Raw genomic sequence first — 26,478 nt, 5'->3', positions numbered from 1 at the left:
AGCTTGTGGGCACCGTTTGTCACCGTTATAGTGCAATTAATGTATTGTTTTGAGTTGTGACTTAGCTGGCATGCATCAAAAAATTAAAAATGGTTTGTTCACCAAGATTTTAATGTGAAAATTGCCACGTCGGCCAGCTAAACATGTAGTAAGGATGGTCGAATTACAGACCGTGGTGGGGCCCATTGATCAGTTAATATACTAGAAACTGCAAACATTTGCCTGAACCCCATGCCCCCTATAGATATAGGAACCCACAGAGTTAGACCCCCTATAGATATAGGAACCCACAGAGTTAGACCCCCTATAGATCTAGGAACCCACAGAGTTAGACCCCCCCCCTATAGATATAGGAACCCACAGAGTTAGACCCCCCCCTATAGATCTAGGAACCCACAGAGTTAGACCCCCTATAGATATAGGAACCCACAGAGTTAGACCCCCCCCTATAGATCTAGGAACCCACAGAGTTAGACCCCCTATAGATATAGGAACCCACAGAGTTAGACCCCCCCTATAGATATAGGAACCCACAGAGTTAGACCCCCTATAGATATAGGAACCCACAGAGTTAGACCCCCCCTATAGATCTAGGAACCCACAGAGTTAGACCCCCTATAGATCTAGGAACCCACAGAGTTAGACCCCCTATAGATATAGGAACCCACAGAGTTAGACCCCCTATAGATATAGGAACCCACAGAGTTAGACCCCCGATAGATATAGGAACCCACAGAGTTAGACCCTATAGATATAGGAACCCACAGAGTTAGACCCCCTATAGATATAGGAACCCACAGAGTTAGACCCCCTATAGATATAGGAACCCACAGAGTTAGACCCCCTATAGATCTAGGAACCCACAGAGTTAGACCCCCCCCTATAGATATAGGAACCCACAGAGTTAGACCCCCTATAGATATAGGAACCCACAGAGTTAGACCCCCTATAGATCTAGGAACCCACAGAGTTAGACCCCCCCCCCTATAGATCTAGGAACCCACAGAGTTAGACCCCCTATAGATATAGGAACCCACAGAGTTAGACCCCCTATAGATATAGGAACCCACAGAGTTAGACCCCCTATAGATATAGGAACCCACAGAGTTAGACCCCCTATAGATATAGGAACCCACAGAGTTAGACCCCCTATAGATATAGGAACCCACAGAGTTAGACCCCCCCCTATAGATATAGGAACCCACAGAGTTAGACCCCCTATAGATATAGGAACCCACAGAGTTAGACCCCCCCTATAGATATAGGAACCCACAGAGTTAGACCCCCTATAGATATAGGAACCCACAGAGTTAGACCCCCTATAGATCTAGGAACCCACAGAGTTAGACCCCCCCCTATAGATATAGGAACCCACAGAGTTAGACCCCCCCCCTATAGATATAGGAACCCACAGAGTTAGACCCCCCCTATAGATATAGGAACCCACAGAGTTAGACCCCCTATAGATATAGGAACCCACAGAGTTAGACCCCCTATAGATATAGGAACCCACAGAGTTAGACCCCCTATAGATATAGGAACCCACAGAGTTAGACTCCCTATAGATATAGGAACCCACAGAGTTAGACCCCCTATAGATATAGGAACCCACAGAGTTAGACCCCCCCTATAGATATAGGAACCCACAGAGTTAGACCCCCCCTATAGATATAGGAACCCACAGAGTTAGACCCCCCCTATAGATATAGGAACCCACAGAGTTAGACCCCCCCTATAGATATAGGAACCCACAGAGTTAGACCCCCCCTATAGATATAGGAACCCACAGAGTTAGACCCCCTATAGATATAGGAACCCACAGAGTTAGACCCCCTATAGATATAGGAACCCACAGAGTTAGACCCCCTATAGATATAGGAACCCACAGAGTTAGACCCCCTATAGATATAGGAACCCACAGAGTTAGACCCCCTATAGATATAGGAACCCACAGAGTTAGACCCCCTATAGATATAGGAACCCACAGAGTTAGACCCCCTATAGATCTAGGAACCCACAGAGTTAGACCCCCTATAGATCTAGGAACCCACAGAGTTAGACCCCCTATAGATCTAGGAACCCACAGAGTTAGACCCCCTATAGATCTAGGAACCCACAGAGTTAGACCCCCTATAGATCTAGGAACCCACAGAGTTAGACCGCCTATAGATCTAGGAACCCACAGAGTTAGACCCCCTATAGATCTAGGAACCCACAGAGTTAGACCCCCTATAGATCTAGGAACCCACAGAGTTAGACCCCCTATAGATATAGGAACCCACAGAGTTAGACCCCCTATAGATATAGGAACCCACAGAGTTAGACCCCCTATAGATATAGGAACCCACAGAGTTAGACCCCCTATAGATATAGGAACCCACAGAGTTAGACCCCCCCTACAGATATAGTAACCCACAGAGTTAGACCCCCTATAGATATAGGAACCCACAGAGTTAGACCCCCTATAGATCTAGGAACCCACAGAGTTAGACCCCCTATAGATCTAGGAACCCACAGAGTTAGACCCCCTATAGATCTAGGAACCCACAGAGTTAGACCCCCCCTATAGATATAGGAACCCACAGAGTTAGACCCCCCCTATAGATATAGGAACCCACAGAGTTAGACCCCCTATAGATATAGGAACCCACAGAGTTAGACCCCCTATAGATATAGGAACCCACAGAGTTAGACCCCCTATAGATATAGGAACCCACAGAGTTAGACCCCCTATAGATATAGGAACCCACAGAGTTAGACCCCCTATAGATATAGGAACCCACAGAGTTAGACCCCCTATAGATATAGGAACCCACAGAGTTAGACCCCCTATAGATATAGGAACCCACAGAGTTAGACCCCCTATAGATATAGGAACCCACAGAGTTAGACCCCCTATAGATCTAGGAACCCACAGAGTTAGACCCCCTATAGATATAGGAACCCACAGAGTTAGACCCCCTATAGATATAGGAACCCACAGAGTTAGACCCCCTATAGATATAGGAACCCACAGAGTTAGACCCCCTATAGATATAGGAACCAAAAGAGTTAGACCCCCTATAGATATAGGAACTCACAGAGTTAGACCCCCTATAGATATAGGAACCCACAGAGTTAGACCCCCTATAGATATAGGAACCCACAGAGATAGACCCCCTATAGATATAGGAACCCACAGAGTTAGACCCCCCCCTATAGATATAGGAACCCACAGAGTTAGACCCCCCCCTATAGATATAGGAACCCACAGAGTTAGACCCCCTATAGATATAGGAACCCACAGAGTTAGACCCCCTATAGATATAGGAACCCACAGAGTTAGACCCCCTATAGATATAGGAACCCACAGAGTTAGACCCCCTATAGATATAGGAACCCACAGAGTTAGACCCCCTATAGATATAGGAACCCACAGAGATAGACCCCCTATAGATATAGGAACCCACAGAGTTAGACCCCCCCTATAGATATAGGAACCCACAGAGTTAGACCCCCTATAGATATAGGAACCCACAGAGTTAGACCCCCTATAGATATAGGAACCCACAGAGTTAGACCCCCTATAGATATAGGAAGGGCTGAAGATAAACGAACAATGACAGGGCCCACCTGGATGTCGACGGCGGCGGTGAACTTTGTCCATGCAGCCCAATCATCCTGATCGAAGGGATCCTCAATGGACTGGACTGGAGAGGAGGAGGACGAGGAGCGGAGAGGAGGACGAGGGGAGAGGAGGACGAGGAGCGGAGAGGAGGACGAGGGGAGAGGAGGAGAGGAGGACGAGGAGAGGAGGGAGAGGAGGACGAGGAGAGGAGGAAGAGGAGGACGAGGAGAGGAGGGAGAGGAGGACGAGGACAGGAGGACGAGGACAGGAGGACGAGGACAGGAGGGGAGGATGAGGAGAGGAGGAGGACGAGGAGAGGAGGACGAGGAGAGGAGGACGAGGAGGACGAGGACGAGGAGGACGAGGAGAACAGGAGGACGAGGAGAACAGGAGGACGAGGAGGAGTTAGAGAGGAAGGGTGTATATACAGCGTGTGTGTGCCTGTGTTTCTCTACGTACCGGGATATCCCTTGATGAAGCTCTTGTACAGATCTCCCAGCTGATCCCCGGTGATGTACCTGGCAGGGTCGTCAGGTGACTTGAAGTCCAGGTCGTACTTTCCTGCCTTGTAGAACTCAGAGGCAGCCACGTCCATGCCGATGATGATCTTGTCTGGGTAGCCGGCCTTCTCAATGGCTGTCTTCAGGAGCTCCAGAGCTGGAGGGAGAAGAAAGGGTTAAAGTATCACACACCTCCGCCAGGGGGCCCTTTAGAATAGTCCCTGTGGTGCAGCTCCACAAGGGGGCCCTGGAGTAATAGTGCCTGTGGTGCAACCTTAACAGTGGGTCCTATAGTAATAGTCCCTGTGGCGCAGCTCCACAAGGGGGCCCTGTAGTAATAGTGCCTGTGGTGCAACCTTAACAGTGGACCCTATAGTAATAGTCCCTGTGGCGCAGCTCCACCAAGGTGCCCTATAGTAATAGTCCCTGTGGCGCAGCTCCACCAGGGGGCCCTATAGTAATAGTCCCTGTGGCGCAGCTCCACCAGGGTACCCTATAGTAATAGTCCCTGTGGCGCAGCTCCACCAGGGTGCCCTATATTAATAGTCCCAGTGCCGCAGCTCCACCAGGGGGCCCTATAGTAATAGCCCCTGTGGCGCAGCTCCACCAGGGGGCCCTATAGTAATAGTCCCTGTGGCGCAGCTCCACCAGGGGGCCCTATAGTAATAGTCCCTGTGGCGCAGCTCCACCAGGGGGCCCTATAGTAATAGTCCCTGTGGCGCAGCTCCACCAGGGGGCCCTATAGTAATAGTCCCTGTGGCGCAGCTCCACCAGGGCGCCCTATAAGCTCTTACCCTCGTTGTTCTCCAGGATGTTGGGGGCGAAGCCGCCCTCATCGCCTACGTTGGTGGCATCCTTTCCGTACTTGGCCTTGATCACGTTCTTCAGGTTGTGGTAAACCTCAGCTCCGATCCTCATGGCCTCGTGGAAGTTAGACGCTCCGATGGGCAGGATCATGAACTCCTGCATGGCCAGCTTGTTCCCAGCATGGCTACCACCGTTGATCACATTGAAGGCCTGGCGAGAGGGCAGGCAAGTACAAATATTTTCTAGTTTGATATGCTAGCCATTTTATTTATCTTTCATTTCATAGCTGACAATATACTGTACATCAAGTATAAAGGTAGTTGTAAATATGAAGGTATATGTACTCACGGGGCAGGGGTCAGGTTTAACGGTTAAAGGTGTACTCACGGGGCAGGGGTCAGGGTTAACGGTTAAAGGTGTACTCACGGGACAGGGGTCAGGGTTAAAGGTTAAAGGTGTACTCACGGGACAGGGGTCAGGGTTAAAGGTTAAAGGTGTACTCACGGGACAGGGGTCAGGGTTAAAGGTTAAAGGTGTACTCACGGGGCAGGGGTCAGGGTTAAAGGTTAAAGGTGTACTCTCGGGGCAGGGGTCAGGGTTAAAGGTTAAAGGTGTACTCACGGGACAGGGGTCAAGGTAAAAGGTTAAAGGTGTACTCACGGGACAGGGGTCAGGGTTAAAGGTTAAAGGTGTACTCACGGGGCAGGGGTCAGGGTTAAAGGTTAAAGGTGTACTCACGGGACAGGGGTCAGGGTTAAAGGTTAAAGGTGTACTCACGGGGCAGGGGTCAGGGTTAAAGGTTAAAGGTGTACTCACGGGACAGGGGTCAAGGTAAAAGGTTAAAGGTGTACTCACGGGACAGGGGTCAGGGTTAAAGGTTAAAGGTGTACTCACGGGGCAGGGGTCAGGGTTAAAGGTTAAAGGTGTACTCACGGGACAGGGGTCAGGGTTAAAGGTGTACTCACGGGTCAGGGTTAAAGGTTAAAGGTGTACTCACGGGGCAGGGGTCAGGGTTAAAGGTTAAAGGTGTACTCACGGGGCAGGGCAGGATGACGTCCTTGTGTCCGGCCAGGTCAGCGATGTGACGGTACAGGGGCACTCCCTTCTCTGCTGCTCCTGCCTTGCAGACTGCCAGAGAAACGCCCAGGATGGCGTTGGCTCCAAACTTAGCTACAGGAGGAGGAGGGGAGTGAGGCAGGGGGAGGAAGGAAGGAGAGGGGGGGGGGCAGGAGGAAGGGGGAGGGGGAGAGGCAAGAGGGAGGGGGGGGGCAGGAGGAAGGGGGAGGGGGAGAGGCAAGAGGGGGGGGGGCAGGAGGAGACAGGAAGGAGAGGAGGGCAGGAGGAGGAAGGAAGGAGAGGGGGGCAGGAGGGGGGGCAGGAGGAGGAAGGAAGGAGAGGGGGGCAGGAGGAGGAAGGAAGGAGAAGGGGGGCAGGAGGAGGAAGGAAGGAGAGGGGGGGCAGGAGGAGGAAGGAAGGAAAGGGGGGTCAGGAAAGAGAGGGGGGGCAGGAGGATGAGGGAGGTGAGGGAGGGCAGGAAGAGGCAGGAGGGTGAGGAGTGAGGGGCAGGTGGAAGGGGGGGGAGACTGTGTGAATATGCATACTGCTAAGAGTTTACTCTGACAGTGTAAAGCCTCATGTATTTTAATTTGAACAACACCGATGCAATATCAAAAAGCCCGCTCCCGTCTGCACGACACTTTTCCTAGAAGATGCGGACGCAGACGAGGAATCCTGCGCTGATGGGAGTGGACGTTCGATAGAAGCAGAAGGTTTAAATTGGGCTTAAAGTGCTCGAAAATCTGAATGTCAATTAAGGCAAAGGAGAAGAGACATACACTTGTTCTCAGTTCCGTCCAACTCCAGCATGAAATGGTCGATCTTCTCCTGGTCAACAACGCTGAACTTCTTCTCGATCAGTTTGGCAGCGATGTCCTTGTTTACGTGATCCACAGCCTTAACGGTACCTTTAAAGATATTAAAGAGATAGAACACACTGTTAGATCACTGAGAAACCGATCAGACTACTCTATAGTCCAGAACCTCTACCCTATAGTCCAGAACCTTTACAGTTCAGAACCTCTACTCTACAGTCCAGAACCTCTACCCTATAGTCCAGAACCTTTACAGTCCAGAACCTCTACAGTCCAGAACCTCTACTCTATAGTCCAGAACCTCTACTCTATAGTCCAGAACCTTTACAGTCCAGAACCTCTACAGTTCAGAACCTCTACTCTACAGTCCAGAACCTCTACTCTATAGTCCAGAACCTCTACAGTCCAGAACCTCTACAGTCCAGAACCTCTACTCTATAGTCCAGAACCTCTACTCTATAGTCCAGAACCTCTACAGTCCAGAACCTCTACTCTACAGTCCAGTACCTCTACAGTCCAGTACCTCTACAGTCCAGAACCTCTACTCTATAGTCCAGAACCTCTACTCTATAGTCCAGAACCTCTACAGTCCAGAACCTCTACAGTTCAGAACCTCTACTCTACAGTCCAGTACCTCTACAGTCCAGAACCTCTACTCTATAGTCCAGAACCTCTACAGTCCAGAACCTCTACAGTCCAGAACCTCTACTCTATAGTCCATAACCTCTACAGTCCAGAACCTCTACAGTCCAGAACCTCTTCTCTACAGTCCAGTACCTCTACTCTACAGTTCAGAACCTCTACTCTATAGTCCAGTACCTCTACAGTCCAGTATCTCTACTCTATAGTCCAGAACCTCTACTCTACAGTCCAGTACCTCTACTCTACAGTCCAGAACCTCTACTCTATAGTCCAGAACCTCTACAGTCCAGAACCTCTACTCTACAGTCCAGTACCTCTACTCTACAGTCCAGTACCTCTACTCTATAGACCAGTACCTCTACTCTATAGTCCAGAACCTCTACTCTATAGTCCAGTACCTCTACAGTCCAGTACCTCTACTCTATAGTCCAGAACCTCTACTCTACAGTCCAGTACCTCTACTCTACAGTCCAGTACCTCTACAGTCCAGTACCTCTACTCTATAGTCCAGTACCTAAAAACCATCCCCGTCGCGGACCACGATGTCTTGCTCCCAGACAAACTAAACAACTTCTTTGCTCGCTTTGAGGATAATACACGTACCTCTAGTCTAGTACCTCTACCCTATAGTCCAGTACCTCTACCCTCTAGTCTAGTACCTCTACCCTCTAGTCTAGTACCTCTACCCTATAGTTCAGTACCTCTACCCTATAGTTCAGTACCTCTACCCTCTAGTCCAGTACCTCTACCCTCTAGTCCAGTACCTCTACCCTATAGTTCAGTACCTCTACCCTCTAGTTCAGTACCTCTAGTCCAGTACCTCTACCCTCTAGTCCAGTACCTCTACCCTCTAGTTCAGTACCTCTAGTCCAGTACCTCTACCCTCTAGTCCAGTACCTCTACCCTATAGTCCAGTACCTCTACCCTCTAGTCCAGTACCTCTAGTCCAGTACCTCTACCCTCTAGTCTAGTACCTCTACCCTCTAGTTCAGTACCTCTACCCTCTAGTCCAGTACCTCTACCCTCTAGTCCAGTACCTCTACCCTCTAGTCCAGTACATCTGGTCTAGTACCTCTACCCTATAGTTCAGTACCTCTACCCTCTAGTCCAGTACCTCTACCCTCTAGTCCAGTACCTCTAGTCCAGTACCTCTACCCTCTAGTCCAGTACCTCTACCCTCTAGTCCAGTACCTCTAGTCCAGTACCTCTACCCTCTAGTCCAGTACCTCTACCCTCTAGTTCAGTACCTCTACCCTCTAGTCCAGTACCTCTAGTCCAGTACCTCTACCCTCTAGTCCAGTACCTCTACCCTCTAGTTCAGTACCTCTAGTCCAGTACCTCTACCCTCTAGTCCAGTACCTCTACCCTCTAGTTCAGTACCTCTAGTCCAGTACCTCTACCCTCTAGTCCAGTACCTCTACCCTATAGTCCAGTACCTCTACCCTCTAGTCCAGTACCTCTAGTCCAGTACCTCTACCCTCTAGTCTAGTACCTCTACCCTCTAGTTCAGTACCTCTACCCTCTAGTCCAGTACCTCTACCCTCTAGTCCAGTACCTCTAGTCCAGTACCTCTACCCTCTAGTTCAGTACCTCTACCCTCTAGTCCAGTACCTCTACCCTCTAGTCCAGTACCTCTACCCTCTAGTCCAGTACCTCTACCCTCTAGTCCAGTACCTCTACCCTCTAGTCTAGTACCTCTACCCTCTAGTCCAGTACCTCTAGTCTAGTACCTCTACCCTCTAGTCCAGTACCTCTAGTCTAGTACCTCTACCCTCTAGTCCAGTACCTCTACCCTCTAGTTCAGTACCTCTAGTCCAGTACCTCTAGTCCAGTACCTCTACCTTATAGTTCAGTACCTCTAGTCCAGTACCTCTACCCTCTAGTCCAGTACCTCTACCCTCTAGTCCAGTACCTCTACCCTCTAGTCCAGTACCTCTACCCTCTAGTTCAGTACCTCTAGTCCAGTACCTCTACCCTATAGTTCAGTACCTCTACCCTCTAGTCCAGTACCTCTAGTTCAGTACCTCTACCCTCTAGTCCAGTACCTCTAGTCCAGTACCTCTACCCTCTAGTCCAGTACATCTGGTCTAGTACCTCTACCCTATAGTTCAGTACCTCTACCCTCTAGTCCAGTACCTCTACCCTCTAGTCCAGTACCTCTAGTCCAGTACCTCTACCCTCTAGTTCAGTACCTCTACCCTCTAGTCCAGTACCTCTACCCTCTAGTCCAGTACCTCTACCCTCTAGTCCAGTACCTCTACCCTCTAGTCCAGTACCTCTACCCTCTAGTCCAGTACCTCTACCCTCTAGTCTAGTACCTCTACCCTCTAGTCCAGTACCTCTAGTCTAGTACCTCTACCCTCTAGTCCAGTACCTCTAGTCTAGTACCTCTACCCTCTAGTCCAGTACCTCTACCCTCTAGTTCAGTACCTCTAGTCCAGTACCTCTAGTCCAGTACCTCTACCTTATAGTTCAGTACCTCTAGTCCAGTACCTCTACCCTCTAGTCCAGTACCTCTACCCTCTAGTCCAGTACCTCTACCCTCTAGTCCAGTACCTCTACCCTCTAGTTCAGTACCTCTAGTCCAGTACCTCTACCCTATAGTTCAGTACCTCTACCCTCTAGTCCAGTACCTCTAGTTCAGTACCTCTACCCTCTAGTCCAGTACCTCTAGTCCAGTACCTCTACCCTCTAGTCCAGTACCTCTAGTTCAGTACCTCTACCCTCTAGTCCAGTACCTCTACCCTCTAGTCCAGTACCTTTAGTCCAGTACCTCTACCCTATAGTTACGTACCTCTAGTCCAGTACCTCTACCCTCTAGTCCAGTACCTCTACCCTCTAGTCCAGTACCTCTAGTCCAGTACCTCTAGTCTAGTACATCTACCCTCTAGTCCAGTACCTCTAGTCCAGTACCTCTACCCTCTAGTTCAGTACCTCTAGTCTAGTACCTCTACCCTCTAGTCCAGTACCTCTACCCTCTAGTCCAGTACCTCTACCCTCTAGTCCAGTACCTCTACCCTCTAGTCCAGTACCTCTAGTCCAGTACCTCTACCCTATAGTTCAGTACCTCTAGTCCAGTACCTCTAGTCTAGTACCTCTACCCTCTAGTCCAGTACCTCTACCCTCTAGTCCAGTACCTCTAGTCCAGTTCCTCTACCCTCTAGTCCAGTACCTCTACCCTATACTTCAGTACCTCTACCCTCTAGTCCAGTACCTCTAGTCCAGTTCCTCTACCCTCTAGTTCAGTACCTCTACCCTCTAGTCCAGTACCTCTACCCTCTAGTCCAGTACCTCTACCCTCTAGTCCAGTACCTCTAGTCTAGTACCTCTACCCTCTAGTCCAGTACCTCTACCCTCTAGTCCAGTACCTCTACCCTATAGTTCAGTACCTCTACCTCTAGTCTAGTACCTCTACCCTATAGTCCAGTACCTCTACCCTCTAGTCTAGTACCTCTACCCTCTAGTCCAGTACCTCTAGTCCAGTACCTCTACCCTCTAGTCCAGTACCTCTAGTCCAGTACCTCTACCCTCTAGTCCAGTACCTCTAGTCTAGTACCTCTACCCTCTAGTCCAGTACCTCTACCCTATAGTCCAGTACCTCTACCCTCTAGTCTAGTACCTCTACCCTCTAGTCCAGTACCTCTAGTCCAGTACCTCTACCCTCTAGTCCAGTACCTCTACCCTCTAGTCTAGTACCTCTAGTCTAGTACCTCTACCCTCTAGTCCAGTACCTCTACCCTCTAGTCCAGTACCTCTAGTCTAGTACCTCTACCCTCTAGTCCAGTACCTCTACCCTCTAGTCCAGTACCTCTAGTCCAGTACCTCTACCCTATAGTCCAGTACCTCTACCCTATAGTCCAGTACCTCTAGTCTAGTACCTCTACCCTCTAGTCCAGTACCTCTACCCTCTAGTCCAGTACCTCTACCCTCTAGTCTAGTACCTCTACCCTCTAGTCTAGTACCTCTACCCTCTAGTCCAGTACCTCTAGTCCAGTACCTCTACCCTCTAGTCCAGTACCTCTAGTCTAGTACCTCTACCCTCTAGTCCAGTACCTCTACCCTCTAGTCCAGTACCTCTAGTCCAGTACCTCTACGCTCTAGTCCAGTACCTCTAGTCCAGTACCTCTACCCTCTAGTCCAGTACCTCTACCCTCTAGTCCAGTACCTCTAGTCTAGTATCTCTACCCTATAGTCCAGTACCTCTAGTCCAGTACCTCTACCCTCTAGTCCAGTACCTCTACCCTATAGTTCAGTACCTCTAGTCTAGTACCTCTAGTCCAGTACCTCTACCCTATAGTTCAGTACCTCTAGTCCAGTTCCTCTACCCTATAGTCCAGTACCTCTAACCTCTAGTCCAGTACCTCTAGTCCAGTTCCTCTACCCTATAGTCCAGTACCTCTACCCTATAGTTCAGTACCTCTAGTCCAGTACCTCTACCCTCTAGTCCAGTACCTCTACCCTCTAGTCCAGTACCTCTAGTCCAGTACCTCTACCCTCTAGTCCAGTACCTCTACCCTCTAGTCCAGTACCTCTAGTCCAGTACCTCTACCCTCTAGTCCAGTACCTCTACCCTCTAGTTCAGTACCTCTAGTCCAGTACCTCTACCCTCTAGTCCAGTACCTCTACCCTCTAGTCCAGTACCTCTAGTTCAGTACCTCTAGTCCAGTACCTCTAGTTCAGTACCTCTAGTCTAGTACCTCTACCCTCTAGTCCAGTACCTCTAGTCCAGTACCTCTAGTTCAGTACCTCTAGTCCAGTACCTCTACCCTCTAGTCCAGTACCTCTAGTCCAGTACCTCTACCCTCTAGTCCAGTACCTCTAGTTCAGTACCTCTACCCTCTAGTCCAGTACCTCTAGTCCAGTACCTCTAGTTCAGTACCTCTACCCTCTAGTCCAGTACCTCTACCCTCTAGTCCAGTACCTCTAGTCCAGTACCTCTACCCTATAGTTCAGTACCTCTAGTCCAGTACCTCTACCCTCTAGTCCAGTACCTCTACCCTCTAGTCCAGTACCTCTAGTCTAGTACCTCTACCCTATAGTTCAGTACCTCTAGTCCAGTACCTCTACCCTCTAGTCTAGTACCTCTACCCTCTAGTCCAGTACCTCTACCCTCTAGTCCAGTACCTCTACCCTCTAGTCCAGTACCTCTACCCTCTAGTCTAGTACCTCTACCCTATAGTTCAGTACCTCTACCCTCTAGTCCAGTACCTCTACCCTCTAGTCCAGTACCTCTAGTCTAGTACCTCTACCCTCTAGTCCAGTACCTCTACCCTCTAGTCCAGTACCTCTACCCTCTAGTCCAGTACCTCTACCCTATAGTCCAGTACCTCTACTCTATAGTCCAGTACCTCTAGTCTAGTACCTCTACCCTCTAGTCTAGTACCTCTACCCTCTAGTCCAGTACCTCTACCCTATAGTTCAGTACCTCTACCCTCTAGTCCAGTATCTCTACCCTCTAGTCCAGTACCTCTAGTCTAGTACCTCTACCCTATAGTCCAGTACCTCTACCCTCTAGTCCAGTACCTCTAGTCCAGTACCTCTAGTCCAGTACCTCTACCCTCTAGTCCAGTACCTCTAGTCTAGTACCTCTACCCTCTAGTCCAGTACCTCTACTCTATAGTCCAGTACCTCTACCCTATAGTCCAGTACCTCTAGTCTAGTACCTCTACCCTATAGTCTAGTACCTCTACCCTATAGTCCAGTACCTCTACCCTATAGTTCAGTACCTCTAGTCCAGTACCTCTAGTCTAGTACCTCTAGTCTAGTACCTCTACCCTCTAGTCCAGTACCTCTACCCTATAGTCCAGTACCTCAGAAGTGGAAGATTTGAGTATCTCTCATCCAGATCAACAGATCCCAGAGAGGTAGATCAGACCAGAGTCAACAGATCCCAGAGAGGTAGCTCAGACCAGGTCAACAGATCCCAGAGAGGTAGCTCAGACCAGGTCAACAGATCCCAGAGAGGTAGCTCAGACCAGGTCAACCGATCCCAGAGAGGTAGATCAGACCAGATCAACAGATCCCAGAGAGGTAGCTCAGACCAGGTCAACAGATCCCAGAGAGGTAGCTCAGACCAGATCAACCGATCCCAGAGAGGTAGATCAGACCAGGTCAACAGATCCCAGAGAGGTAGATCAGACCAGGTCAACAGATCCCAGAGAGGTAGCTCAGACCAGGTCAACAGATCCCAGAGAGGTAGCTCAGACCAGGTCAACAGATCCCAGAGAGGTAGCTCAGACCAGATCAACAGATCCCAGAGAGGTAGCTCAGACCAGGTCAACAGATCCCAGAGAGGTAGCTCAGACCAGATCAACAGATCCCAGAGAGGTAGATCAGACCAGATCAACAGATCCCAGAGAGGTAGATCAGACCAGATCAACAGATCCCAGAGAGGTAGCTCAGACCAGATCAACAGATCCCAGAGAGGTAGATCAGACCAGGTCAACAGATCCCAGAGAGGTAGATCAGACCAGGTCAACAGATCCCAGAGAGGTAGATCAGACCAGGAAGTCAGACAGATCCCAGAAAGGTAGCTCAGACCAGATCAACAGATCTCAGAGAGGTAGCTCAGACCAGATCAACAGATCCCAGCGAGGTAGCTCAGACCAGATCAACAGATCCCAGAGAGACATAACTCACCTTTTCCCAGGTAGCGTGACTTGTCTCCATCTCTCAGCTCCAGAGCCTCATGGACACCGGTAGAAGCACCGCTGGGCACGGCTGCTCTGAAACGGCCTGAACACACAGAGAGAGACACATAGACACAGAGAGACAGAGAGACAGAGACACAGAGACACAGAGACACAGAGAGACAGAGAGAGAGAGACAGAGACACAGAGGCAGAGAGAGACAGAGAGACAGAGAGAGACAGAGAGACAGAGAGAGAGAGAGAGAGAGAGGTTAAACTGCTGGGTCGGTGAACAACGTTGTGGTCCAGTATGTTTGTATGTAAACACCTTTGGCGGTGTAGAGGTCCACCTCCACGGTGGGGTTTCCTCTGGAGTCGAGGATCTCTCGGGCATGGATCTTAGTGATAGACATCCTGACTAGAGAGGAGCGATAGAAAGAGATGAGGGGGAGAGAGTGAGAGAAAGATAGGAGGGGACAGGGGGAAGGAGAGAGAGAGAGAGAGAGGAGGGGACAGGGGGGAGGAGAGAGAGAGGAGGGGACAGGGGGAAGGAATAGGAGGGGACAGGGGGGAGGAGAGAGAGAGGAGGGGACAGGGGGAAGGAATAGGGGGGAACAGGGGGAAGGAATAGGAGGGAACAGGGGGGAGGAGAGAGAGAGGAGGGGACAGGGGGGAGGAGAGAGAGAGAGGAGGGGACAGGGGGGAGGAGAGAGAGAGAGGAGGGGACAGGGGGGAGGAGAGAGAGAGGAGGGGACAGGGGGGAGGAGAGAGAGAGGAGGGGACAGGGGGGAGGAGAGAGAGAGGAGGGGACAGGGGGGAGGAGAGAGAGAGGAGGGGACAGGGGGGAGGAGAGAGAGAGGAGGGGACAGGGGGGAGGAGAGGAAAATGAATAATCAAGTATTATATTGACCTTCAGATTTTCTCTGTTGCAGCCAATCAAAATTCAGGTCAGAGTCTCCACTCTCCTAGCAGTGTCTCCTAGCAATCTGTACTGTAGTCGGTATGTACACCTCTGGGTAGGTAGCTTAGCCACTGTGTAGGTAGCTTAGCCACTGTGTGGGTAGCTTAGCCACTGTGTGGGTAGATTAGCCACTGTGTAGGTAGCTTAGCCACTGTGTGGGTAGATTAGCCACTGTGTAGGTAGCTTAGCCACTGTGTGGGTAGATTAGCCACTGTGTAGGTAGCTTAGCCACTGTGTGGGTAGCTTAGCCACTGTGTGGGTAGCTTAGCCACTGTGTGGGTAGCTGTGTGGGTAGCTTAGCCACTGTGTGGGTAGCTTAGCCACTGTGTAGGTAGCTTAGCCACTGCTGTGTGGGTAGCTTAGCCACTGTGTGGGTAGCTGTGTGGGTAGCTTAGCCACTGTGTGGGTAGCTGTGTGGGTAGCTTAGCCACTGTGTGGGTAGCTTAGCCACTGTGTGGGTAGCTGTGTGGGTAGCTTAGCCACTGTGTGGGTAGCTGTGTGGGTAGCTTAGCCACTGTGTGGGTAGCTTAGCCACTGTGTAGGTAGCTTAGCCACTGTGTGCGACAGACCTGACGTAGGTTAGTGTAGTATGGTTACCTGGTTACGTAGGTTAGTGTAGTATGGTTACCTGGTTAAGTAGGTTAGTGTAGTATGGTTACCTGGTTACGTAGGTTAGTGTAGTATGGTTACCTGGTTACGTAGGTTAGTGTAGTATGGTTACCTGGTTACGTAGGTTAGTGTAGTATGGTTACCTGGTTACGTTGGTTAGTGTAGTATGGTTACCTGGTTACGTTGGTTAGTGTAGTATGGTTACCTGGTTACGTTGGTTAGTGTAGTATGGTTACCTGGTTACGTAGGTTAGTGTAGTATGGTTACCTGGTTACGTTGGTTAGTGTAGTATGGTTACCTGGTTACGTAGGTTAGTGTAGTATGGTTACCTGGTTACGTAGGTTAGTGTAGTATGGTTACCTGGTTACGTAGGTTAGTGTAGTATGGTTACCTGGTTACGTAGGTTAGTGTAGTATGGTTACCTGGTTACGTAGGTTAGTGTAGTATGGTTACCTGGTTACGTTGGTTAGTGTAGTATGGTTACCTGGTTACGTTGGTTAGTGTAGTATGGTTACCTGGTTACGTTGGTTAGTGTAGTATGGTTACCTGGTTACGTAGGTTAGTGTAGTATGGTTACCTGGTTACGTAGGTTAGTGTAGTATGGTTACCTGGTTACGTTGGTTAGTGTAGTATGGTTACCTGGTTACGTAGGTTAGTGTAGTATGGTTACCTGGTTACGTAGGTTAGTGTAGTATGGTTACCTGGTTACGTAGGTTAGTGTAGTATGGTTACCTGGTTACGTAGGTTAGTGTAGTATGGTTACCTGGTTACGTAGGTTAGTGTAGTATGGTTACCTGGTTACGTAGGTTAGTGTAGTATGGTTACCTGGTTACGTTGGTTAGTGTAGTATGGTTACCTGGTTACGTAGGTTAGTGTAGTATGTGTGTATTCGTGCTGAGCTAACTGTGTTGTTAGCAGTGTGTGTGTGTGTGTGTGTGTGTGCGTGCGTGCGTGCGTGCGTGTGTACGTGCTGAGCTAAGTGTGTTAGCAGTGTGTGTGTGTGTGTGTGTGTGTGTGTGTGTGTGTGTGTGTGTGTGTGTGTGTGTGTGTAGAGTTCTAGAGCCTGTTTAATCTCTAACCTTTGACCTTTCTGTAGATTCACTAGAGGTTTCAGTGTGACCTTTCACTCGACGTTATTGTTGGCCATGGCATTACTGTATTACAGTACGCAATACAGTGTGTCTATTAATACACACACACACTGGCCCTCCCCCACACACTCAACATTCAGAACATTTGAGATTACATTCCCTATCTGGTTCTTGAGTTATCTTTTATGTCTGTCTAACTCTCTCCCTGACACTCAGACTGCCTCTCTCCCCGAGACTCTCTCTGAGACTCTGCCTCTCTCCCCGAGACTCTGCCTCTCTCCCCGAGACTCTGCCTCTCTCCCTGAGACTCTGCCTCTCTCCCCGAGACTCTGCCTCTCTCCCCGAGACTCTGCCTCTCTCCCCGAGACTCTGCCTCTCTCCCCGAGACTCTGCCTCTCTCCCGAGACTCTGCCTCTCTCCCTGAGACTCTGCCTCTCTCCCTGAGACTCTGAGACTCTGCCTCTCTCCCTGAGACTCTGCCTCTCTCCCTGAGACTCTGCCTCTCTCCCCGAGACTCTGCCTCTCTCCCTGAGACTCTGCCTCTCTCCCTGAGACTCTGAGACTCTGCCTCTCTCCCTGAGACTCTGCCTCTCTCCCTGAGACTCTGAGACTCTGCCTCTCTCCCTGAGACTCTGCCTCTCTCCCCGAGACTCTGCCTCTCTCCCTAAGACTCTGCCTCTCTCCCTGAGACTCTGAGACTCTGCCTCTCTCCCTGAGACTCTGCCTCTCTCCCTGAGACTCTGAGACTCTGCCTCTCTCCCTGAGACTCTGCCTCTCTCCCTGAGACTCTGCCTCTCTCCCTGAGACTCTGCCTCTCTCCCCGAGACTCTGCCTCTCTCCCCGAGACTCTGCCTCTCTCCCCGAGACTCCCCTTATATGACTGGGAGACAACCTTCTCATTCTCTATGTCCTCATCAACAGTTTAAAGCAATATCCTAGAGCAACATTACGATGTTATATATTTCTATATTTAAAAAAACGATACAGGTCTATTTTGTCGGTTTAGCTAAGCTAGGCTAACATGCTGTATGTCCACATCAACATTAAAACCCACATCCCAAACCTCCTCTAAATGTACCTGATCTTTATTCATTCTACACACAAACCTGTTGCAAAACACCATTCACCCTGTTGCTTTGAGACGACTGTATCGCTAGTAGATACACTGTACTACACTCTACTACACTCTACTACACTCTACTACACTCTACTACACTCTAATACACTCTACTACACTCTACTACACTCTACTACACTCTACTAGACTCTACTAGACTCTACTAGACTCTACTATTCTTCCCATAGGGCTGTTCCCATAGGAGAAACTAGGGCTGTTCCCATAGGGCTGTTCCCATAGGAGAAACTAGGGCTGTTCCCATAGGAGAAACTAGGGCTGTTCCCATAGGAGAAACTAGGGCTGTTCCCATGGGAGAAACTAGGGCTGTTCCCATAGCAGAAACTAGGGCTGTTCCCATAGGAGAAACTAGGGCTGTTCCCATGGGAGAAACTAGAGCTGTTCCCATAGGGCTGTTCCCATAGGGCTGTTCCCATAGGGCTGTTCCCATAGGAGAAACTAGGGCTGTTCCCATAGGGCGCCCAGGAGAACTAGGGCTGTTCCCATAGGAGAAACTAGGGCTGTTCCCATAGGAGAAACTAGGGCTGTTCCCATAGGAGAAACTAGGGCTGTTCCCATAGGGCTGTTCCCATAGGAGAAACTAGGGCTGTTCCCATAGGGCTGTTCCCATAGGAGAAACTAGGGCTGTTCCCATAGGAGAAACTAGGGCTGTTCCCATAGCAGAAACTAGGGCTGTTCCCATAGCAGAAACTAGGGCTGTTCCCATAGGAGAAACTAGGGCTGTTCCCATAGGGCTGTTCCCATAGGAGAAACTAGGGCTGTTCCCATAGCAGAAACTAGGGCTGTTCCCATGGGAGAAACTAGGGCTGTTCCCATAGCAGAAACTAGGGCTGTTCCCATAGGAGAAACTAGGGCTGTTCCCATAGGAGAAACTAGGGCTGTTCCCATAGCAGAAACTAGGGCTGTTCCCATAGCAGAAACTAGGGCTGTTCCCATAGGAGAAACTAGGGCTGTTCCCATAGGAGAAACTAGGGCTGTTCCCATAGGGCTGTTCCCATAGCAGAAACTAGGGCTGTTCCCATAGGAGAAACTAGGGCTGTTCCCATAGGGCTGTTCCCATAGCAGAAACTAGGGCTGTTCCCATAGGAGAAACTAGGGCTGTTCCCATAGGAGAAACTAGGGCTGTTCCCATAGGAGAAACTAGGGCTGTTCCCATAGGGCTGTTCCCATAGGAGAAACTAGGGCTGTTCCCATAGGAGAAACTAGGGCTGTTCCCATAGGAGAAACTAGGGCTGTTCCCATGGGAGAAACTAGGGCTGTTCCCATAGGAGAAACTAGAGCCCTGTTCGCCACTAGGGCTGTTCCCATAGGAGAAACTAGGGCTGTTCCCATGGGAGAAACTAGGGCTGTTCCCATAGGGCTGTTCCCATGGGAGAAACTAGGGCTGTCGAAATTGTAAAAAGTGTATTTTTCCATATATCGATACATCCTATGTGTTTTAATCAAATCAACTATATGCACTGAGGTCGTCTGATGCTTTAAGCGCACTGAGGTTGTCTGATGCTTTAAGCACACAGTTTGATTAAATAATTAAGACACACAAATTATTAGAGGGAGTCCAACCGCAATTGATTTGATTGTTCCGGGCCGTGACTTGTTGCGCTGTGTTAAAAAGACAGACAGCTAGTGACTGTGTGACTAGCACCCTTTCTCTCTGTCCGTGTTGCTGCAGCTAGTGACTGTGTGACTAGCACCCTTTCTCTCTGTCCGTGTTGCTGCAGCTAGTGACTGTGTGACTAGCACCCTTTCTCTCTGTCCGTGTTGCTGCAGCTAGTGACTGTGTGACTAGCACCCTTTCTCTCTGTCCGTGTTGCTGCAGCTAGTGACTGTGGTGACTAGCACCCTTTCTCTCTGTCCGTGTTGCTGCAGCTAGTGACTGTGTGACTAGCACCCTTTCTCTCTGTCCGTGTTGCTGCAGCTAGTGACTGTGTGACTAGCACCCTTTCTCTCTGTCCGTGTTGCTGCAGCTAGTGACTGTGTGACTAGCACATTTCTCCCTGTCCGTGTTGCTGAAGCTGCAACATAATCGCAGCCATTTCTGACTGAAAAGTTCAGTTCCCTACCTTCCCTATTTACGTGACACATGTAAGCATCGCATCGCCCTATCACAATCACATCAATAAATTGGTTATAACAAACTCTGAACACTGTAACACACGTGACAGCAAAATGGATGCAGAGGACGTGGCAAATAAACCAAAAAACGGGGGAATGTTTACTGGTTGCTCAGGAGGTAAAGGGGAAGTCAGATGTGTGGAATAAATTTGACTGGTTGTGGAAAAATACTGGAGATCAAGAAAAAATAAGGTGAGGGAACAAACGCTTGCGTGCATTTTATGTGACAAACACGTGCTGTTAGATTACAATATCAGTTCTGACCGTTTGGAACAATGTAAACACTAAATCAATTGTTAGAGCACCAGAGAGTCCTGTCACTTTTGTTTTTTTGTAAAGCCTTTATTACAGCCTTCCCTGTAGCTCAGTTGGTAGAGCATGGTGTTTGCAACGCCAGGGGTTGTGGGTTCGATTCCCACGGGGGGCCAGCACAGAAACAATTTTTTTTAATGAAATGTTCAGTCGTGATGGAATTTCTGAACTGGACATATTTATTATTCATGCTAATTATTCAATGGTGGCTTTATTTTATTTTAATTAAAATACTGGATTGCATTTCACATGAATGACTCATATGCTGTGTGAGGACATAAACGAATGAATGACTGATTGATACAGTGGCCTATATAAGTATTGAAATACAGGGCAAAATAAGTTACGGCGTAAAGACTAAACAGGATGCGCTCTTAGGCCTCCAGCTACATGAAGGTTCTATACCTAGTCTACTAATGATAATGACCTGGTGGTTCTATACCTAGTCTACTAATGATAATGACCTGGTGGTTAAACAAGGCTGCTATACCTAGTCTACTAATGATAATGACCTGGTGGTTAAACAAGGCTGCTATACCTAGTCTGCTAATGATAATGACCTGGTGGTTAAACAAGGCTGCTATACCTAGTCTACTAATGATAATGTCATGGTGGTTCTATACCTAGTCTACTAATGATAATGACATGGAGGTTCTACAAGGCTGCTATACCTAGTCTACTAATGATAATGACCTGGTGGTTCTATACCTAGTCTACTAATGATAATGACCTGGTGGTTCTATACCTAGTCTACTAATGATAATGACCTGGTGGTTCTATACCTAGTCTACTAATGATAATGACATGGTGGTTCTATACCTAGTCTACTAATGATAATGACCTGGTGGTTCTATACCTAGTCTACTAATGATAATGACATGGTGGTTCTATACCTAGTCTACTAATGATAATGACATGGTGGTTCTATACCTAGTCTACTAATGATAATGACATGGTGGTTCTATACCTAGTCTACTAATGATAATGACATGGTGGTTCTATACCTAGTCTACTAATGATAATGACATGGTGGTTCTATACCTAGTCTACTAATGATAATGACATGGTGGTTCTATACCTAGTCTACTAATGATAATGACATGGAGGTTCTATACCTAGTCTACTAATGATAATGACATGGAGGTTCTATACCTAGTCTACTAATGATAATGACATGGTGGTTAAACAAGGCTGCTATACCTAGTCTACTAATGATAATGACATGGAGGTTATATACCTAGTCTACTAATGATAATGACATGGTGGTTCTATACCTAGTCTACTAATGATAATGACATGGTGGTTATATACTGTCTACTAATGATAATGACATGGTGGTTCTATACCTAGTCTACTAATGATAATGACATGGAGGTTAAACAAGGCTGCTATACCTAGTCTACTAATGATAATGACCTGGTGGTTCTATACCTAGTCTACTAATGATAATGACATGGAGGTTATACACCTAGTCTACTAATGATAATGACATGGTGGTTAAACAAGGCTGCTATTACTAGTCTACTAATGATAATGACCTGGAGGTTCTATACCTAGTCTACTAATTATAATGTCATGGTGGTTCTATACCTAGTCTACTAATGATAATGACCTGGTGGTTCTATACCTAGTCTACTAATGATAATGACATGGAAGTTCTATACCTAGTCTACTAATGATAATGACCTGGTGGTTCTATACCTAGTCTACTAATGATAATGACCTGGTGGTTCTATACCTAGTCTACTAATGATAATGACATGGTGGTTCTATACTACTAATGATAATGACATGGAGGTTCTATACCTAGTCTACTAATGATAATGACATGGAGGTTATACACCTAGTCTACTAATGATAATGACATGGAGGTTAAACAAGGCTGCTATACCTAGTCTACTAATGATAATGACATGGAGGTTATACACCTAGTCTACTAATGATAATGACATGGAGGTTATATACATAGTCTACTAATGATAATGACATGGTGGTTATATACTGTCTACTAATGATAATGACATGGTGGTTATATACTGTCTACTAATGATAATGACATGGTGGTTCTATACCTAGTCTACTAATGATAATGACATGGAGGTTCTATACCTAGTCTACTAATGATAATGACCTGGAGGTTCTATACCTAGTCTACTAATGATAATGACATGGTGGTTCTATACCTAGTCTACTAATGATAATGACCTGGTGGTTCTATACCTAGTCTACTAATGATAATGACCTGGTGGTTCTATACCTAGTCTACTAATGATAATGACCTGGTGGTTCTATACCTAGTCTACTAATGATAATGACATGGAGGTTCTATACCTAGTCTACTAATGATAATGACCTGGTGGTTCTATACCTAGTCTACTAATGATAATGACCTGGTGGTTCTATACCTAGTCTACTAATGATAATGACCTGGTGGTTCTATACCTAGTCTACTAATGATAATGACATGGAGGTTCTATACCTAGTCTACTAATGATAATGACATGGAGGTTATACACCTAGTCTACTAATGATAATGACATGGTGGTTCTATACCTAGTCTACTAATGATAATGACATGGAGGTTCTATACCTAGTCTACTAATGATAATGACATGGTGGTTATACAAGGCTGTTAAACTAATACTACTAATGATAATGACATGGTGGTTCTATACTAAGTCTACTAATGATAATGACATGGAGGTTATACAAGGCTGCTATAATAAGTCTACTAATGATAATGATATGCCTCGTCCATTACTGTCCTGGTTAGTGATTCCTGTCTTATTTCACTGTAGAGCCTCTAGCCCTGCTCAATATGCCTTAACCAACCATGTTGTTCCACCTCCCACACATGCGATGACATCACCTGGTTTAAACGTCTCTAGAGACTATAGCTCTCTCATCATTACTCAATGCCTAGGTTTACCTCCAATGGACTCACATCCTACCTTACCTTAGTCTGTACATTATGCCCTGAATCTATTCTATTGCGCCCAGAAACCTGCTCCTTTTACTCTCTGTTCCGAACGTACTAGACGACCAGTTCTTATAGCCTTTAGCCTTTAGCCGTACCCTTATCCTACTCCTCCTCTGTCCCTCTGGTGATGTAGAGGTTAATCCAGGCCCTGCAGCCCCCAGCACCACTCCCATTCCCCAGGTTCTTATAGCCTTTAGCCATACCCTTATCCTACTCCTCCTCCTCTGTTCCTCTGGTGATGTAGAGGTTAATCCTGATCGCGTCTGGTGGGGGTGGACAAAATCAACAGACAGGTGTCAGGACTGGGCCACCCCCACAGCCTCCACGATGGATCAGTCCACCCAGACGGACTGGTCCACCCCCACAGCCTCCACGATGGATCAGTCCACCCAGACGGACTGGTCCACCCCCACAGCCTCCACGATGGATCAGTCCACTCAGACGGACTGGTCCATCCCCACAGCCTCCACGATGGATCAGTCCACTCAGACGGACTGGTCCACCCCCACAGCCTCCACGATGGATCAGTCCACCCAGACGGACTGGGCCACCCCCACAGCCTCCACGATGGATCAGTCCACCCAGACGGACTGGTCCACCCCCACAGCCTCCACAATGGATCAGTCCACCCAGACGGACTGGTCCACCCCCACAGCCTCCACGATGGATCAGTCCACTCAGACGGACTGGTCCACCCCCACAGCCTCCACGATGGATCAGTCCACCCAGACGGACTGGTCCACCCCCACAGCCTCCACGATGGATCAGTCCACTCAGACGGACTGGTCCATCCCCACAGCCTCCACGATGGATCAGTCCACTCAGACGGACTGGTCCACCCCCACAGCCTCCACGATGGATCAGTCCACTCAGACAGGTGTCATGATTATTGTTTTGTTGCTACTGCTCAACTAAAGAAATCTTGGTCGACCAGCAGCCTATTGACCAGTAGACTAAATGGGGTCAGCACTAGGAGAAACTAAATGGGGTCAGCGCTAGGAGAAACTAAATGGGGTCAGCACTAGGAGAAACTACATGGGGTCAGCACTAGGAGAAACTACATGGGGTCAGCACTAGGAGAAACTACATGGGGTCAGCACTAGGAGAAACTACATGGGGTCAGCACTAGGAGAAACTACATGGGGTCAGCACTAGGAGAAACTACATGGGGTCAGCACTAGGAGAAACTCTCCTATGGGGTCAGCACTAGGAGAAACTACATGGGGTCAGCACTAGGAGAAACTACATGGGGTCAGCGCTAGGAGAAACTCTCCTATGGCAGCACAGGAGCTACATGGGGTCAGCACTAGGAGAAACTACATGGGGTCAGCACTAGGAGAAACTACATGGGGTCAGCACTAGGAGAAACTCTCCTATGGGGTCAGCACTAGGAGAAACTACATGGGGTCAGCACTAGGAGAAACTACATGGGGTCAGCACTAGGAGAAACTACATGGGGTCAGCACTAGGAGAAACTACATGGGGTCAGCACTAGGAGAAACTACATGGGGTCAGCGCTAGGAGAAACTCTCCTATGGGGTCAGCACTAGGAGAAACTACATGGGGTCAGCACTAGGAGAAACTACATGGGGTCAGCACTAGGAGAAACTACATGGGGTCAGCACTAGGAGAAACTACATGGGGTCAGCACTAGGAGAAACTCTCCTATGGGGTCAGCACTAGGAGAAACTACATGGGGTCAGCACTAGGAGAAACTACATGGGGACAGCACTAGGAGAAACTACATGGGGTCAGCACTAGGAGAAACTACATGGGGACAGCACTAGGAGAAACTACATGGGGTCAGCACTAGGAGAAACTACATGGGGTCAGCACTAGGAGAAACTACATGGGGACAGCACTAGGAGAAACTCTCCTATGGGGACAGCACTAGGAGAAACTCTCCTATGGGGACAGCACTAGGAGAAACTCTCCTATGGGGACAGCACTAGGAGAAACTCTCCTATGGGGACAGCACTAGGAGAAACTCTCCTATGGGGACAGCACTAGGAGAAACTCTCCTATGGGGACAGCACTAGGAGAAACTCTCCTATGGGGACAGCACTAGGAGAAACTCTCCTATGGGGACAGCTGCAGAACACTTTTTTTCCTAAGAGAGGCTGAAACAACAACATTCATGTCCATCACACAAAGGACAGCCCACTGGTCTCTCTCACCCTCCCCGTTTAGATGACAGCAGACAACAGTCGTTAATAAAAGGTTCAGCTGCCCAATAACACCAACTGTGACCGGTGAGGAATCAAAACAGAGTGCGTGCTGGGTAACTGCCCGGATACTTACAGAATGTTTGAATAGATTAGATGGTCAGGAGGAAGTATAACGGCACACAGAAATATCAAAAGAACATCACAGTGACGCAACTGAACCGGCGCAGTGCCCGACAGTGATTGTGAGACGGACTTTGACCGGCACTTTATCGGGAGATTGTGTAACAGTGTCCTCCTCCGATGCGATAGGCTACATCCTGCAAACTACATCCTGCAAACTATCTCTCTTTGTTAGATGTAGTGTAGGCCTGGACTATGATCAAATGCGCTGCAAATGTGGAAGTGAATTAAAAATCATCCCGCTACAATATTTAATTGCATGCTGGTCATAAATGTTTATTCCTAAATCCATTTTCAGGCTTAACTATACAGGCTGAAGTATAGCTCAGATCCATCTGCAGAAAGTAGCGGTCAAGTTCATTATCTGAGTTTATTCTAGACCTTCAGCTTTGTAGCTTATGAACACATGAACTATTCGTGTCCTCCGCTGAAGGTCATCACGTTGTCATTTGGCTACAAGAGGAGGTTTGTGTACAAAAAATGAAAAAATGAAAAACGAATTCAATCGCAGACGCATGAGAACTAGGCCTTACTACACTGTACGTTTCTAACAGTTGCAATGTCTAAGAACATATCCCATGGCTTCAATCCCAAACGCTAAAAATGAAAGTATTCATTGTAGGCGTGTTTATAAAGTTTATAAAGTTTATCAGTCATAGAAACATAAGCAAACAAGGCTAGAGTTGAGAGTGCCAAAGCAGAGAAACATTACATGGACAACTACACAAGTTGGTCTTTCCAAGTAAATGTTTTTGAATTTTCTATGAATGTGTATTCAGAGCGAATCGAATAATAAAAACAGAAACCATGGTACCTGAGGGGGGTTGAGGCGGCTGGCTGGCTGGCTGGCTGGCTGTCTGTCCGACTGTCCT

At 48.3% G+C, this 26,478-nt stretch overlaps 1 protein-coding gene across 3 annotated transcripts in view; it reads right to left on the bottom strand.

Moving 5' to 3' along the window:
• eno3 (enolase 3, (beta, muscle)) overlaps positions 1–26,478 on the bottom strand; it is a 37,025-nt gene extending 10,547 nt beyond the window's left edge. Inside the window, exons 1-8 of one of the 3 annotated variants that reach the window (XM_082977181.1) lie at positions 26,421–26,478; positions 14,384–14,469; positions 14,067–14,162; positions 6,750–6,878; positions 5,951–6,084; positions 4,902–5,124; positions 4,067–4,264; positions 3,613–3,689 (exon numbers count right to left, since the gene is read on the bottom strand). In XM_082977181.1, coding sequence (XP_082833307.1) covers positions 3,613–3,689; positions 4,067–4,264; positions 4,902–5,124; positions 5,951–6,084; positions 6,750–6,878; positions 14,067–14,162; positions 14,384–14,468 — 942 coding nt within the window. In that variant the 5' untranslated portion in view covers position 14,469; positions 26,421–26,478. 3 annotated transcript variants of the gene reach the window in all.

This window comes from Salmo salar, chromosome 07, assembly GCF_965601325.2.
Source record: "Salmo salar chromosome 07, fSalSal1, whole genome shotgun sequence".
In the NCBI taxonomy this organism is placed as follows: domain Eukaryota; kingdom Metazoa; phylum Chordata; class Actinopteri; order Salmoniformes; family Salmonidae; genus Salmo; species Salmo salar.
Note: the sequence above shows the minus strand (reverse complement) of the source record. Positions and strands in the feature narration are given on the sequence as shown.